The sequence below is a fragment of the Cavia porcellus genome, unplaced genomic scaffold (assembly GCF_034190915.1).
Source record: "Cavia porcellus strain 051 isolate PalLab524CR breed Dunkin Hartley unplaced genomic scaffold, mCavPor4.1 scaffold_15, whole genome shotgun sequence".
Classification (NCBI taxonomy): domain Eukaryota; kingdom Metazoa; phylum Chordata; class Mammalia; order Rodentia; family Caviidae; genus Cavia; species Cavia porcellus.
The window spans coordinates 46970015-46988906 of NW_026947498.1; the positions used below are offsets into that span (position 1 = coordinate 46970015).

Consider the following 18892-nt stretch of genomic DNA (forward strand, 5'->3'; position numbering starts at 1 on the left):
TCAGTGAAGAATATAGAACTCTAAATAGTTATAACCAAAATAAAACTACATCCAGACATATAATAATCAACATATCAGAAACCCTAACCTAAAGGAAAATGACTTCTAACCCAGACTGATGTACCCTGAAAAACTGCCCTTCAAAATTGGTAGGGAAATGAGATACTTCCACAACAAAGAACACCTGATGAATTTCATGACCACCAAACTAATCCTGCAAAGAATACTGAAAGATATTCTAGGTAGACACAAATATAGCTACAACTTCAAGAATACCAACAGAAAAGAACCACTAAGCAGGACAGACAATTAAGCAAAGGGGAAAGGTAAAGAACTAACAGCAGAAAGATAACATGACAAAAATGAGCCAATATATGTCAGTTATAACTATAATGGCCTCAATTCACCAATGAAAAGAAATAGACTGGCAGAATGGTTCAAGAGACAACAACCAACTAGATGCTGTATACCAGAAACCCATCTCACTCTTAGACTGAAAGTTAAGTGATGGAAAAAAATACTCCATGCAACAGGAACCCCCCCTAATAAAAGCAGGGGTATCTAATCTGTTTGCAGACAATGTGAACTTCAAATTATGAATGATCAAAAGACATAAAGAAGGTCACTATATATTAATTAGGGGAAAAACTTCAAGGGGAAGAGATAACAATTCTAAATATATATGTGCACCAAATATGAGTGCACCCAGCTCTACAAAACAAATATTAATAAAAAGGAAAAAAAATCACATAAACAATAACACATTTATAATGGGAGAACTTAACAACCCATTGACATAGAGACAGATCAACTAGCAGAAAATCAGCAAAGAAATAATAGAACTGAATCAAACTTGTGAATGAATAAACTGACTTAGTGGACACGTACAGAGTGTTCTATCCAATAACATAAGAGTATAAATACTTCTAACCTGAACATGGGACATTCTCTAAAATAACCATATACTACCCATTCCATAAACATTCTTAAGTAAATGCAAAAGAATCAAAGTTATCCCATGCATGTTATCTGATTATAGTGCCATGAAACTAGAAATTAATGACAAAAGAACCTGAAAAAACACAATAAACACATGGGAATTAAATAATACACTCCTGAGCAATCAGTGAGTCACAGAGGAAATTAAAGAAGAAATTAAACAATATCTACAAGCAAATGAAAATACAAACACAACTTATTTTTACCTATGGGATGCAATGAAAGCAGTCCTCAGAAGAAAATTTATTGCAGTGAATTTCCACATCAGGAAAACAAAATGAATACAAATAAACAATCTGATGTTACACCTCAAACACCTAGAAAAAGAAGGGCAAGTCAAGCCTAAACCCAAGAGAAGGGAGGAAATTGTAAACATCAGAGCAGAAATTAATGCAATAGAGACTAAGAAAATAATACAAAGAATCAATGAATCAAATAGTTGGTTCTTTGAAAGAATAAATAAAATTAATAAGGCCCTGACCAATCTTATTTAAAAAGGAAAGAAAATACTCAAATTCACACAATAAGGAAAGAAAGGGTGAAATCAATACAGATCCTGTGGAAATACAGAGGATCACCAATTCATACTTTGAAAACCATTACTCTCATAAGTTTGATAACACAGAAGAAATAGATTCCTAGAGACATATGAATTACCAATTGAAGATGTAAGACTGATGTACAACCCAATTTCAATGAACGAAATTGAAAATATAACTAAAACCTTTCCAACACATGTGTAAATATCATATAGTCTCCCTAGTATAAGAAATGGTACGAGTACATATGATACAAAAGACTCAGTAATTACAGTGAAAGGGTAAGAATCTGCTTAAAGGGAAAAATAATATTTTAGGGAAAATGAGGAAAAATAAAAAGAAGGGAAAAAAAAGGTTTAAAATTATATAAATACACTTATGATAGCTAAGATGATTGTGCTACAAACTCTGTAAGTTCTTTGAACAAAATAGCTAACATTTACAGGATTGGAACAATTGTGCATATCATTGTACAGTGATCTGAAGAACTCTTGAAGATCATTATGTAAATAACAACCCTAGTTTCGCTCATATCACTTTGCTTTGAAAGCCTGTATTTTCAGTGTTCTGGGCTCTTTGCTATTGTTGTTTATATGTCTTTTACATTTTGTGTTTTTCTAGGAATTTGTTTTGTTTTGCTTTTCCCTCTAATACAAACAGGATAGGCATACATGTAAAGACTCACACATGCGTAGAACTTTTAAAAAGTTTATGAGAACTGATTATAATAGCATGAAGAAATGAACAGCTACTTTGAAGAAAAAGACACTAAGGTATCTACTGTTAATTCTGTAGCATCATAATGTGAAATCTAGCAATACTATTATTCTTTGTTCAGAGTGATTTTAATCTGTTTTGTATTGTTTAATTTCAACATACATGAAGGTATGGACAGTGATTTTGAAGAGAATGAGAGACATGTCAGCCATTGTTGATCTCCCTATTGTCTGGTCTTGAAGACCTAAAATGCCTTCGCTATCCTGTTCTGATCAGTTTTAAACTATTTTGTTTTGTATGAATTCATTGTATGTGAAGATATGGACAACTATTTGGATGAAAACAAGAAACAATATGATAGACAGTGAAGATCTCCAGTTGCCTTGCTTTGAAATCTGTGTCTCTTACATTGTTATCTTATGATCTGTATTTTTCTGTTTTGTTATGTGTAATTTCACCCTCTTTAAAAATAAAATTAAAAAAAGAAAAAAACCTTACCAACAAAGAAAAGCCCAAGTCCTAATTGATTTACTATGGAATTTTACAAGAAATTCAAGGAATACTTAAGGAATATTCAAGGAATACTCCTCAAACTCCTTAATGAAATTGAAAGGGAAGCAATTCTCCCTAACTCATTCCTGGAAGCAAGGATCACCGTAATACCAGAACCAGAGAAAGACCCCACCAAAAAAGAGAACTACAAGCCAATCTCCCTCATGAAGATATATACAAAAATTCTCAATAAAATACTGGCATATCAAATTTATCAAGTCATTAAGAAGGTCATACACCACAAACAAGTTGGATTCATCCCAGGAATGCAGGAATGCTTCAACATACATAAATCAATAAATGTAATTCACCATATCAATAGAGCAAAAGATATGGATATGCAAAAGCATTTCAACAGATGCAGAAAAAACTTTTGATAAAGTCCAACACTCATTCATGATAAGAACCTTACAGAAAACTGGAATAGTTGGTCATTATCTCAATCTGATAAAAGCCATCTATGACAAACTATCAACCAGCATCATATTAAGTGGTCAAAAATGGAAAGCTTTTACTCTAAAATCAGGAGCAAGACAAGGATGTCCGTTATCACCACTCGTATTCAATATAGTGCTGAAAATCCTAGCTAGAGCAATTACACAAGAGAGAGAAATAAGAGGAATAAAGATAGGAAATGAAGAAGTTAAATTATCATTATTTGCAGACAATATGATACATTATATAGAAGACCCCCAAAACTTCATTGGTAGACTTCTAGGTATAATTAATCTCAGTAATATAGCAAAGTACAAAGTCAACACTCAAAAATCAATAGTATTCCTGCACACAAACAACAAACTCACCGAGAAAGAAGTGAAGCCACATCCTTTATGACAGCATCCAAACAAATAAAATATTTAGGAATCAATCTAACAAAGAAAGTAAATGAGCTTTTCAGTGGAAATTACAATACTCTGAAAAAAAGAAATTAAAGAGGATCTCAGAAAATGGAAAGATATTCTTACTCATGGATAGGAAGAACAAACATTGTAAAAATGGCCATTCTCCCAAAATTGTTATACAGATTTAATGCAATACCATTCAAAATACCATCAGTACACCTCACACATCTAATGAAATCATTCCTATAATTTACATGGCACCAGAAGAGACCTAGAATAGCAAAGGCATTTTTGGGCAATGAAGGCAAGGCAGGAGGAATCTCAATCCCTAACTTCAAGTTAGACTACAAAGCTCCTGTGATAAAATCAGCGTAGTACTGGAATAAAAAGAGACCTGAAGAACAATGGAATAGATACAACCACAACTACAAACAGTCTCACCCACCTTATCTTTGACAAAGGGGAAAAACACATTCAATGGAAGAAATATAATCTATTTAATAAGTGGTACTGGAAAAACTGACTCTCTGTACACTGAAAACTAAAACTAGACCCATGCCTATCACCATGCACTAAACTAAAATCAAAATGGATCAAAGATCCAAATATTAAAACAGCAAGACTGAATCTGCTGGAAGACAAAGTAAGTAAAAATCTTGAAGACATATGGATAGATAGAGTATTCATGAACAAAAATCAAGCAAGGAAATATTTCCCAGAATCAATAACTAAGATGCCTCCTTATTAAAATGCTTTTGCATAATGAAAGAAATCTCCAGTAGAATAAAAAGAAAACCCATAAGCTGGGAAAAATCTTAGTGAACTGTCCCTCAGAGGACTTCTGTCTGGAACACATAAAGAATTAAAAAAATCAAACCCTAAAATTCAAAGAGCCAATCCCAAAATGGTCAGCGGATATGAACACACAATTCTCAGATGAACACGCATAAATGGCAAATAAATATATGAAAAAATGGTAAGCATCATTGGTCATTAGAGAAATGCAAATTAAAACAACACTGAGATTTCAACTCACTCCAGAAAGAATGTTCAGATAAAAAAAAATCTTTCAACAAATTTGGGAGAGGCTATGAGGTAAAAGGGAGTCTACTGCACTGTTGGGAGTGTAGACTGGTGCAACTGCTGTGGCAATCAGTTTGGGGGTTTCTCAAAAAGCTGGAATTGGGAAACTAAGTAACCGGCTCATTTCCCTGGTAAGAAGCTGTGGCTCAGACAAGCTGCAGCCACCCCAGGGTGAGAACCACCCAGTGTCTCCCAAGATCCACACCATGTTGGAACTTAGGGCAAACAAGCCCTAAGGGAAAACAAGCAACCAGCTTGCCTCCCTAGACCCACGGAAAGAACCACCCAGCATCTCCTGACATCCATGCCATGATGGAACTTAGGGTGTTGGGAAACCAAACAACTAGCTCACCTTCCTGGTACATGGCCATGGGTCTAGCAGCATGCATGCTGAGAATCCAACATCTTTCCATCCCTGTTAGTAAATGATAACCAGAGATTTGAGCATCTCTTGGGAGGTTGACCAAATGCAATATAGCAAATAAAGGGGGTTTCTTCTACCCCCTCTTTGAAGGCAAATATTTTTGTCACTGTTTTGATTAATGGTATTGCTCTATTTAATATTCTGTTTTGATAAGTTCTTTAATGCTCTGTATTTTGTTTGATTTTGCTATACCTGATTGAAAGAACAACTATTGTGAAGACAACAAGATATACTATGGTACCTATTAACTGTTATCTCAGTAACCTGCTGTGAAGTTCTGTAAAAATTTCACTACACTGTCTCAATTGGCTTTGTTCTGTCTTTGCTCTGTTGTGTTTTGCTACCTTCAAAATAATAGAAAAATTTTTAGAAAGCTGGAATTGAAGGGGCTGTGGATTTAAGTCAGTGGCACAAGTGCCTGCCTGGTAAGTATGAGGTCGATTCCAGGAACAAAAAAAGAAAAAAAAATCTGGGAATGGAAGTTCTATTTGACCCAGCCATGTTCCCAGAAGAACTGAAAACATTATACCATAATGATATATATGCACCCATGTTTATAGTAGCACAATTTGTAATATCCATATCTTGGAAACAACCTAAATGCCCACCAACTGAGGAATGGATAAAAAAGATGTGGTACTTGCATATAATCAGTACTTTCAGCTATAAAGAAGGATCACATTGAGGCTTTTATAGGTAAATGGATGCAACTTGAGAGCATACTTATAAGTGAAATAAAAAAACTCAAATGTGTAAATACCATACTGTCTCTGTAGTATAACAAACTATACTAAATAAGATACAAAATTCTCGATAAACATTGTGAAAGGGTGAGAATCTACTCACAGGGGAAAAATAACTCAGAAAAAAAGAAAAAAAAAGAAAGAGAAAAGAAAAAATATACCAATTTTTATAGACACATTTAAGATAGCTAAGATGATTGTATTACTAATTCTATTCATTCTTGGTACAAAACAGTTAGCACTCATAGAATCAAATCAGGTTTGCATATTTATATCTGGTAACCTGAATAACATTTTTGAAGATAACTGCAAAATAGCAACCTTAGTTATGTTCTTACCATCTTGTTTTGAAAGCCTATATTGTCATGTTTTGGGCTACTTGTTATTGTTTTTTATTTCTTCTTTTTCTAGTAATTTGTTTTGTTTTTTTGCCTCTAATACAGAAAGGACAGATGTACACGTAGAGGCTTATATATGCTTAGAATTTGTAAACAGTTTATGAGAATGGGTATTATGCATGATGATATGAACAACTATTTGAAGAAAAAGAGACATTATAGTAGCCATTGCTGATTTCCTATCATCATGCTGTGAAACCCAGTAATACTTTCATTCATTGTTTAGAGTGGTTTTAATCTGTTTTTTTATTATTTAATTTCAATATATATGAAGGTAAACAGTTGTTTTGAAGAGAGCAAGAGATATTATGGTAGCCATTGTTGATTTTCCTATTGTATGATTTGGAAGGCCTGTAAAGTTTCATTCTTCTGTTTTAATCAGTTCTATGCTATTTCATTTTGTTTAAATTCATTGTATGAGAAGATAGGGACAATTATTTTGAAGAAATCAGGAGACATATGGTAGCCCCTGTTGATCTTCTGTTGTCTTGTTTGAAATCTTGTGTTACTTGCATTGTTTTGTTCTACTCTGCTTTGTTACGTTTTGTTTTACCCTTTCTAAAATAAAAAAGTTTGCTGCACTTGGAGAACTGTGGAGCTTCCAACAAGTAGGTGGGCGCATGCTATCCCCAGAGCCCAGCCTATTTGGGACTCCTGCACCTCACCATCGATGTGCACAAGAGTGGCTGGGCGGAACTACATCTGCCTCCCCATGTGTCTGGAGGACTGAGGATATCTCAGCAAGCAGGGGAGCATCACAGGTTCCAGAGGCCCTGTGGCCTGTGGTAAGTGCTCAGCACACTCTGCCCAAAGCCCAGACTGTTCGGGAACCTCCAGGCTTCTGGGTGCAGTGAAGTGGATAAGTGGTTTGAGGCATCTACATCCACCTCCCCATCCCGGCTGCGCTTGGAGAACTGTGGAGCTTCCAACAAGCAGGGGGACTCACAGTGTCCCTGAAGCCCAGCTTATCTGGAACTATGGAGTTCTAAACAGGCAGAAGAGGGCCATTGGTTCTACAGGCCAAGTGGCTTGGGGTAACGGGGTGCCAGAGCCTCAGGAGCTGCGAACATAGAAGGGGATTTCCAACAGACCTTGAGGAAGCTTTCAAATAACACTTGAAACACAGAAATATAGGAAAATGACAAAACAAAAGACCAAATTACAACCTCAAACCTCCAGCCCATCTCAAGAAACCCTAGGAGCAATGTATATAGAAGAAAATATATGCCATTCACCTCAAATATCAGACACAATAGCTACTGAAATTAACAAGCAACTCCAGGAAGCTTTAAAGAAATTCAAACTCGAAATAATCTCCCAGGTAAAGGAAGAAATGATAAAAGAAATGAAAGAGATTCTGAATATATCTAAAGAAAACACAGTTAAAAATTGGAGGAACTAAACAAAAAGAATCCCTAGTGAGCAATATAAGAAACAAACAGAATACATAATGCATATGCACAGAGATATACAGGAAATAAACTCCACTGAAAGTTGTAAAAACCGCCTCAATGAAAGTGAGGATAGAATTTCAGACCTTGAAGACAGGATTGCAGCTAGTGAACAGGAAAGGAAAGATCTTTCAAAAACAACAAGGAATCAGGAAACAACAATTCAACAACTGCAAGATGATGTAAAGAAAAATAACATAAGAATGATAGGGATTAATGAAAAAGAAGGAGACAACATAAAGGATGTCAAGAGGATATTTAGAGAAGTAATAGCTGAAAATTTCCCAAGCATTAGATCAGAAACCGACATCAAGATCAGTGAAGCATATAGAACTCCAAATAGTCATAACCAAAATAAAACTACACCAAGACATATAATAATCACCATCCCAGAAATCCAACACAAGAATAGATTATTAAAAGCTGTCAGAGAGAAAAGACAGATCACTTATAAAGGAAAACCTATCAGAATCACATCAGACTTCTCATCACAAACAATAAGGCAAGAAGAGCATGGAGTGAAGTATTCCAGATCCTAAAGCAAAATGATTTCCAATCTAGACTGATGTATCCTGAAAAACTATCATTCAAAACTGATGGTGAAATATGATACTTCCATGACAAAGAACAGCTGAAGAACTTCATGAACACCAAACCAACCCTGCAAAAGATATTGAAAGACAGTTTAGATACACAAAGGAAAAAACCACTAAGCAAAGCAGATAATTAAACAGAACAGAGAGATAGAGATGCAACAGCAGAGAGATGACATGTCAACAATAAACCAGCATTTAACAGTAATAACCATTAATGTAAATGGTCTCAATGTACCAATCAAAAGAAACAGACTAGCAGAATGGATCAAGAAACAAAATCCAACCATATGCTGTTTACAGGAAACCCATCTAACCCAGAAGGATACTCATAGACTGAAAGTCAAAGGATGGAAAACAATTCTTCATGCAGCAGGAATCCAAAATAAAGCAGGAGTAGCCATTCTGTTTGCAGACAACGTGAACTTTAAACCAACAATGACCATAAAGGACAATGAAGGTCACTACATACTTGTAAGGGGAAAACTCCAAAAGGAAGAGATAACTATCTTAAATATATATGCACCAAACTCCAGAGCACCAAGTTATATAAAACAACTATTAACAGAAATGAAAACTCAAATTATCAGTAATACAATTGTAACAGGAGACTTTATTTTTTTTTTTTTAATTTTATTTAAGGAGAAAAGAAAAAAAAGCAGGGAAAGGGTACAAGTTATACAGATTTACAGAAAAAAAATGAACAGTAGGAAATCACTAGTTAATGGATTACATATTGTCATCTTAGAAATAATTGTTCAAGTCACAAAATTAGAGCTTGTAAAGTGGACATTCCATCAATGATACTGCAAACAGTTCTGTTCATTGATCCAATAAAACTCTGTGATATCATTTTCTATCTTATACACTTAAATATACATGCAGTTATATAGTTTGGAGCACTTTCTTTTCTTCTCTTTTGTACCATGACTATTACACATTTTGGGTTTCATTGCTCCCACGGTTCTTATTACTTTTTTGGAAGAGAGTAAAACCAAATGTGACATAACAGAACAGAATCGGTCAAGTCAAAAGGGTGGACATAATAGATAATGTAAAAACATAATACAAGGTGATCAACAATGGTTACCATAATGCCTCCCGCTATCTCTAATAGAATTGCCTATATCATTAGTTATAATACAATTGAACAAAACAGTAAAGAACAAAACCGACAAAACCAAAACATTGGAGACATTGTAGGTCTTCAAAAGTAGACAAAAGTCAACAAGAATGGGCGTCATAATGAATCTCATTATCTTCACAGCTGATGCCTAAACTTTTGAACTTGATACTATCCAGCAAAACAGAATAGGGGAACATCAGTTAAAAACCAGATGGTGAGAGTAATACAGGGCTTTAAATCAAGGTAATGAAAAGTCAAAATGGGTTACTATAATATATCCTGCTATTTTTTTCCCTTTAATTAAAAGGATAAAGATAAAAAAGTAAATAATGGAGTGGAGATTGAGATAAAAGAGGGCATAACAACGAAACAGCGCAGATCAAAACATAACCATTTAAGCAGAATAGTGTTTCACCACCAGATAATCCTAACCTAAAAGTAGTTACCATATTGTTTCTTTCTTTGAAATCCTTGAGTACAACTTTGTATACTGTAGCATTAAGTATATCAAAACAATGTAAAACCATTCAAGAGAATGACAGCATTACAGAGTATTTAGAATCGACTAACAAAATGAACAATGGTTTTTGTATAATCTCCTTGTCTTTAAAAGGTTTTTGCTTATACTATCGTACATAATAAAATCCAATAAGATACAGCCTATTTAGACCATTGGAGACAGAAGGACAAAAGCTAGATGAGACTTCAAAACAAGATGATACTAAATCTGTATTACCTATTAAGATGTCATTTTCTCCAAAATAGCTGTTCCTATCATCCAATCTTCTCTGCCTCATTTCTGTTAAGCTCTTTTTCTGTCCGTAGCTGTCAGTTTGTCTTCTTCATTTTGTTCTCTGCTCCATTCGTTGTGGCCTCTCTGCCATTATTTCTGGATTCTTTGTATTTTTCTTTTTTTAGAATATCCTGCAATACTCTCTGTAGAGTTGAATTGGTGGTTGCAAATTCCCCCAGTTCCTCTTTATCCTGGAAGCACCTTGTTTTTCCATCAATTTCCAGGGACAGTTGTGCAGGATATCTCAATCTTGGCTGGAGATTATTATCTTTCAATGCTTGAATTATTTCCCCCCACGCTCTTCGTGATTTGATGGTTTGTGCAGAGAAATCTGCTGTAATTCTGATGGGTGTTCCCTTGTAGGTGGTCTGTTTCTTGTCTCTTATAGCTTTTAATATTCTGTTCTTGTATTGAATTTCTGGAATTTTTATTATTATATGCCTGGGTGTTGCTCTGTTTGGGTTGTAGGTAGCTGGGGTCCTGTATGCCTCATACATCCGAGTATCTTTACCTTTTGCTAAATTAGGAAAATTCTCCTGGATTATTTCTGTGAGTAGCTTTTGTAGTTCACTTGTTTGTGTCCCTACTTCTTTTATGTTCTTAATCCTTAAGTTATGGATCCTCTTATCATCTTCTTGTCTTTGTATTATTGCTGTTTGTTTCTTTGTTATTTTTAAGAAGTTTTTCATTTCATTCTCCCATATTACAAGTCTGCCCTCCAGTTCAGATAGTCTGTCCTTAGTTTCTTTCAAGCTGTTATGCCAGTCTTCTATAGACTTCTTAGTATCTTGGTAGTCCCTTTGAACCTGCTTCACGTATTCTATGCTTTCTCTGTTTTCTCCATCAAACAATTCTCCCCTTTTTTTCTGTTCTTCCATTCCACCACCTGTTTTTTCTTGGGTGGTACTTAGCATTTCTCTAACTATTCTGCATACTTCTAGCTTCAGGTCATTGATAACTTCATTCCTGAATTGGTCTATGAGGCTCTCTATATGGTGCCTTATGTGTATTGGTGCGGTGTCTGCTATTGCCTGTTTCTCAGAATTGGGGGCCGAGGAGCCTTTCTTGTTGCTGCCTCTTCCCATTCTGCCTCTTCTTCTCTGTTCCTTATATATGCAAGCTTATATAAGAGGCCCAGCTTCTCTCCCAGTCAGCCACAGCCTGATCGAATTGCGCCAGTTAGTTGTTCCCACTCACCGCTGTGCACCAGGGAGTTACGGACCAGGCAGCCTACGCATCTCCCCTCCCGGCCACCGTCAGGCTCTGGGATCTGGGTTGGGACAGTCTACCAGGTCTGCCGGCAGCATCACGCAGGCCAGGCACTTTTCACCAATCCCGCCCGAGAGGGGGATGTGTGGCTGGAGTCGCCACCGCGCCCTGCTCCCGCAGGACTGCCCGGGCCCAGAAAGTCCTCTGCTGGAGTCAAACTGTGGTAGAGTGTCAGTTTCTCTCACTCACCTCACCACAAGTCAGTGCACACCTCCCTGCCGTTCTCAGAGCTTCTACGCATCTCTCTCCTTGCTGAGCCACTGTAGAGGCAGCCAGCCGCCGCGCGGCGGGAAACCCAAATCGCGGCTTACAATGGCGCGGTTCCAGCCTCCACACCAAGTCTTTTCTGTTCCTAACAGGAGACTTTAATAAGCCATTGACACTAAGGGACAGATCAACCAGACAGAAAATGAGCAAAGAAATAACACAACTGAATCACACCTGCGAACAAATGGAGTTGATATACATATACAGAATGTTCAACCCAACAACATCAGAATACACATTCTTCTCAGCAGTACATGGATCATTCTCTAAAATAGACCATATATTAGCTCACAGAACATATTTAAACAAATGCAAAAGAGTTGAAATCATCCCTTGCATGTTATCGGATCATAGCGCTCTGAAATTAGAAATTAATGATAAAAGATACTGCAAAAATCCTGCAAACACATGAAAATTGAATAACACACTCTTGAGTAATCAGTGGGTCACAGAACAAATTAAAGAAGAAATTAAACATTACCTAAAAGAAAATGAGAATGCAGATACAACTTACCAGAATTTGTGGGATGCACTGAAAACCATCCTCAGAGGAAAATTTATTGCATTGAGTTCCCACATCAGGAAATCAGAATGATTACAAATAAATAGCTTGATGCTACACCTAAAACAGCTAGAAAAAGAAGAGCAAGTCAAGCCCAAAACCAAAAGAAGGGAGGAAATTATAAAAATCAGAGCAGAAATCAATGCAATAGAGACTAAGAAAACAATCCAAAGAATCAACAAATCAAAGAGTTGGTTCTTTGAAAGAATAAATAAAATCAATAAGCCCCTAGCCAACCTCATTAAAAAATGGAAGAAAAAGCTCAAATTCATGCAATAAGAAATGAAAAAGGTGAAATCACTACAGACCCAATAGAAATACAGAAGATCATCAACACCTATTTTGAAAACCTCTACTCTCAAAGGTTTGATAACAAGGAAGAAACAGACAGATTCTTAGAAACATATGAAGTACCAAAGCTAGATCAAGAGGATGTAAAACTGTTGAATAACCCAATTTTTATTAATGAAGTTGAAAATGTAATTCAAAGAAGAGCCCAGGCCTAGATGGATTCACTGCAGAATTCTACAAGAAATACAAAGAAGACCTAATGCTGACACTCTCAAACTATTCAATGAAATTGAAAGGGAAATAATCCTTCCTAAGTCATTCCTGGAAGCAAATATTACTCTAGTACCAAAACCTGAGAAAGACCCAACTAAAAAAGAGAACTATAGACCAATTTCCCTAATGAACATAGATGCAAAAATCCTCAATAAAATATTGGCACATAGGATGCAGCAAATCATCAAGAAGATTATACATCATGACCAAGTGGGATTCATCCCAGGAATGCAAGGATGGTTCAACATATGTAAATCAATAAATGTAATCCTCCATATCAGTAAAGCCAAAGTAAGAATCACATGATCATTTCTATAGATGCAGAAAAAGCCTTTGATAAGGTCCAACATGCATTCATGATAAGAACTTTACAGAAAACTGGAATAGATGGTCTTTACCTCAATATAATAAAGGCCATTTATGACAAACCAACAGCCAGCATTATACTAAATGGCCAAAAATTGAAAGCCTTTACTTTAAAATCAGGCACAAGACAAGGATGTCCTTTATTACCACTCCTATTTAATATAGTACTGGAAGTACTAGCCAGGGCAATTAGGCAAGAGAGAGAAATAAAAGGGGTAAAGATAGGAAAAAGAAGAAGTTAAATTATCATTGTTTGCAGATGACATGATACTCTACATAGAAGACCCCCTAAACTCCATTAAAAGACTCTTAGATACAATAAATAAATTCAGTAATGTAGCTGGGTACAAAATCAATACTCAGAAAACAATAGCATTCCTATACACAAACAACAAAATCACGAAGAGGGAAATAAGAGAAACCACACTCTTCACATTAGCAAGCAAAAAAATGAAATATTTAGGAATTACTCTTATGAAAGAAGTGAAAGACCTGTACAAGGAAAATTATAATACACTGAAAAAAGAAATTGAAGATGATCTCAGAAAATGGAAAAACATCCCTTGTTCATGGATAGGAAGAACAAACATTGTGAAGATGGCCATTCTCCCAAAACTGTTATACAGATTCAATGCAATCCCAATAAAAATACCGTCAACATACCTTATAGATCTCGAGAAATCACTCCTAAAATTCATCTGGAACCAGAAGAGACCTAGAATAGCAAAGGCAATTCTAAGCAGCAAAGGCAAGGCAGGAGGCATCACAATCCCTGACTTGAAGTTATACTACAAAGCAACAGTAGTAAAATCAACATGGTACTGGAATCAAAACAGAGCCGAAGATCAATAGAATAGATTAGAAGATACAACCACAACTACAAACACACTCAACCACCTTATCTTTGATAAAGGAGCCAAGCAGATTCACTGGAAGAATGACAGTCTCTTTAATAAATGGTGCTGGAAAAACTGGCTCTCCATTTGCCGAAAACTAAAGCTAGACCCATGTCTATCACCATGTACTAAATTAAAATCTAAATGGGTCAAAGATCTGAATACTAAAACAGAAACACTAAATCTATTGGAAGACAAATTGGGTAGAAACCTTGAAGACATAGGAGTAGGTAGAGAATTCATGAACAGGACTCAAACCGCACAGGAAATACTTCCCAGAATCAATAACTGGGACCACTTCTTATTAAAAAGTTTCTGCATGTGAAAAGAAATCTCCAGCATAGTGAAAAGAAAACCCACAAACTGGGAAAAGATTTTAGTGAACTCTCTCTCAGACAAGGGACTCTTGTCTAAAACATGTAAAGAATTAAAAAAACTCAGACCCCTAAAATTCAAAGATCCAATCTAAAAATGGCATCTGAGATGAATATGCACTTCTCATATGAAGAAATACAAATGGCAAATAAATACATGAAAAAATGTTCATCATCTTTGGTCATTAGAGAAATGCAGATTAAAACCACACTGAGATACCATCTCACTCCTGAAAGAATGGCCAGGATCAAGAAAACCAACAACAACAAATGCTGGAGAGGCTGTGGGGAAAAAGGAACTCTCCTACACTTTTGATGGGAATATAGACTGGTACAACCTTTGTGGAGGTCCGTCTGGAGATTTCTCAAAAAGCTGGCATTGGAAGTCCCATTTATTCCAGCTATTCCTCTTCTAGGCATATTCCCAGAAGAACTGAAAGCATCATACCACAGTGATATATGTGCCCCTATGTTTATAGCAGCACAATTTGTAATCGCCAGATCTTGGAATCAACCCAAGTGTCCATCAAATGAGGAATGGATAAAAAAGTTGGGATATTTCTATGCAATGGAGTATTACTCAGCTATAAAAAAGGATCACATTGAGATATTTATCAATAAATGGGCGCAGCTTGAGACCATACTCATAAGTGAAATAAATCAATCTTGCATGTGTGAATACCAAATAGTTTCGCTAATGTAAATAATGATTGAAATATGTAAAAATATGTGGTAATCATGATTCCTCATTATGTGGCCTTGAAGCCTTATGAAGTTTTCACTTATTAATTGGAAAGGCTTTATTCTGGGCTTCATGATATGGAAATATTTGCAGCTATAGTATATGAAGTTTTACTCAAATATTTCAAGGAAAAAGACACTATGGCAACTACTATTAAGTTGGGTTATTTGGTGGTGAAGCACTAGGTTGCTGAAACAGTCATGCTTTGACCTGTATTGTTATATTCTTATGTCCTCTTTTATCTCAATCTCTCCCTTATTCATTAAAAATTATTTAGTTATTTTTTATGGTTTTTTTTAGTTAAGGGGAAAAATTAAAAAAAATTCGCAGGATATATAATAGTAACTTTTTTTGATTTCCTATTGACTTGTTTTGAAGTCCTATAATACTCCCACTATCTTGTTTTGACTGATTAGTCTCTGTTCCATTCTGTATGATAGTATCAAGTTTGAGGGTGTAGGCAACTACTTTGAAGGCAATAAGATTCACTAAGATGCCCATTCTGGTTTGACTATTGTCTCCTTTCGAAGTCCTGTAATATTTACAATGCTTAAGTTTTATTGGTCTTGTTCTCTACTGTTTTGTTCAACTTTATAATACCTAATGAGATAGATAATTCTTTTTAAGGAATCAAGAGACATTATGGTAACCATTGTTGATAACCTTGTATTCTGTTTTTACATTATGTGCTATGTCTATCCTTGGTTTTGGCTGACAGCTTTGTTTTGCTATATTTGGCTTTATTCTCTCCCCCCCCCAAAAAAGTAATAAGAACCAAGGCGTAATTAAAACCCAAAATGTGTAAATTTTGTTGTAAAAAAGAGAAGGAAAAAAAGTGCTCTAAAAGATACAACAGCAAGTGTGTTTAGGGGTGTTAAATAGCTGACCATATTAATGTTTTTGGTTAGATCATTGAACACAACTGTTTGCAGTCTCAGTGTTTGAAAGTCTACTTTGTATGCTTTGATACTGTGACTTGAGCAACTATCTCTAAGATGATAATATGTAATCTATTAACTGGTGATTTCTTACTTTTTTTTTATAGTTCTGTATTACTTGTACCCTTACACTGCTTTGTTTCGTTTTGTTTTTTTCTCTTTTTCTTTTTAAACAAGATTTAAAAAAAATAAAATAAAATAAAAAAGTTTTCTGTTCCACTGTTCCCAAAATAATGTATTTTACTTCACCATTTCAATAAATGTTTGAGCAAACAATCTGATATTTTTTCAGTGGATATTCTTCAGAAGCAATTCATTGAGGTAATTCTGAGATCATAGTAAAAAAATTGGACCTTCATTTTGTTTTCTCATTCTTTTTACGGAGAGGACTGAGAAGCATAGTGTGAGAATGAGCAGAATGATTTATGAGCCCGGGAGGAATATGAGTCTTCCATTAGATTTGTGAATTTTATCAGCTTGATCTCTTTCTGCTTCTTATCTAGGTTTTCTTTTCACACTTAGAACTTGAGATTAGAGATAGTCAAATCAGATTTGGGTGTCAGCAAACATTTTTCCAGAGTTCATTCTCTGTGCAAGGTTTGTGAAAGTTGGGTGGAGTAGAAGGCGTTGGCTTCTCAGAGACAAATGTGAGTGTGTGGGAAAAAGCAATTCCTATGACTAATTTCAGTCTGATGCTGTTGAAACAGACTTTTCTTGATCAGTAAGCATCTTATGCCAGGAGTATTAGCTCTTTAGTGGCACATCTCCTGTACTCATGAGCATGGGTGAATTGAATGTACACACAAGTGTGGTAAGTTTTAATACTTTATAGTGTTTTCTTACTGGTATTACTGGGATACATAGATGTGTGTGTGTGTGTGTGTGTGTGTGTGTGTGTGTGTGTGTGTGTATGTGTGTGTGTGTGTGCATGTGCATGCGTGTGTGTGTGTTTGTACTGGTAAAACTGAATGTAAGACAATGGCCAATTTCAGTTTATTTTTCTTTCTTTTGTGGTAATGGTGCCCAAACAAAAAGGTCCTATGACATTGTACTTACTTTATCCTCTTCAATTTGTATTTTGAGACAGAGTCTTGATAAATCACCCAGGGTGGCCTGACTTGAAATCCTATTCCCTCAGCCTTCAAATTAGCTGGGATTATAGGCTCATCTTTTTTTTAATTACCCAAAATTCAACATTAATAATAAAAAAATCTTTCAAATTTATCTGCTTCTTTCTTATCTCTAGTTTCAATTCTAAAATCAAGCATTGGTTTCCTGAAACAATGCAAGATGAATGACTAAACTTTCATTGAGCCAAAACATTTAGAGCTGTGTGTATCATTTATTTTTGAGTTTGATAATATAGAAAGAGCAAGGTTTTTTGATTTATATAGATCTAGACTGAAGCCTTACCTAATTGTGTATTTGTGGAATTGTGAGTGTAACATTTATAAACTTTAGTTTCCTTAATTTGTAAGTACATTGTAGTATCAACTTTACATAGTGGTAAGAATTTGTGAGATAATGTTAGTGAAGTAGCCTAGTGATATGCCTGTTGCTTGGCATAAGGACAATAAAAGCTGGTTACCTTGAGTTTGTCAGCTGTTCTTCTAGCCCTCTTCCCCAACCCTGGAGTGATGGCCTGTCATTCTTGGCTGCTGCAGTCAAAAGTGTCTTTCCACCTTGTTTATTGTGAGTGTAGCTATTTGAGCCAAAGCCAAAACTACCCTAATTCTAATAGCTATGTAGAACTAATTTCATTTTATATTAATATCTATCTAGTATTCTGGTTATCAGGTAGAAGATATGTGGAACTATGTGTCTTTATTACTGAATTTACTTCTGTTCTTGTCTGTGATGTTTTCCCCTTCTGGTTCAGAAGCTAAAACCTAATGGCTACCATCCACTTTAAATATCTATTTAACTTTTCTTCTCCATTTATATCCATCCATCTATCCAACATTTATATGCCAAAACATGTACTCTATGTTAATCACATTATGAGTGGCAAAGATTAAGAAATGAAGAATAATAGAAAAAAATTTTTCCTTCAGGGAGCAGGATTTATGAATCATGTATTTGTTCTAGCAAATCAGGGATGCAATAAATCAGTAAAGATGCTGTCAGTAAACTATGTAGTATATTAAAAAGGATTTACTATATGGAAAAGTGGAGATGTTATTCAGACAACTTATAGTAGGGGATACAAACAGCTTTCATGGTGAAAGTAATGTATAAAAGTACAGAATATAAAAGCAAAGAGCATTTCAAGTGGGAGAATCACCAAGTGCAGGGATCCAAATGTGGAGGTGACCTTGTGTGCTCAAGGAGAAGTAGGAAATTCAATGTGTCTTAATGCAAAGAGTCTGAGAAGAGATTGGAGAATTGATGAGACTAACTTGTTATGGCTATATGTGTCTTATGAGGGCTTGGACATGGTTTAAATTAAAAGATTAATGTGACAAAGGCTTCTGTATTAAAAATATTTAAAGCAGGGTGGAGACAGAAATAGGGAGTCCATTATAGAATTAATTCATCAGAGTGTTATCAGTAGAGGTCATTAGAATTGAGTTGATCCCGGGCATATTTGAGGACAATCAATGAAATAATTTATTTATTTTATTTAAAGATAGTTAAATAAAACAAAACAAGTC

The 18892-nt window shown here is 35.3% G+C and overlaps 1 protein-coding gene across 2 annotated transcripts in view; it reads left to right on the forward strand.

The window, feature by feature from the left end:
* Positions 1–16942: 16942 nt before the first annotated feature.
* LOC100723089 (transmembrane protein 45A-like) overlaps positions 16943–18892 on the forward strand; it is a 51912-nt gene continuing 49962 nt past the window's right edge. For both annotated transcript variants that reach the window (XM_063225329.1, XM_013151727.3), the window contains exon 1: positions 16943–17049. In XM_063225329.1, coding sequence (XP_063081399.1) covers positions 17014–17049 — 36 coding nt within the window. In that variant the 5' untranslated portion in view covers positions 16943–17013. The remainder of the gene's footprint in view (positions 17050–18892) is intronic.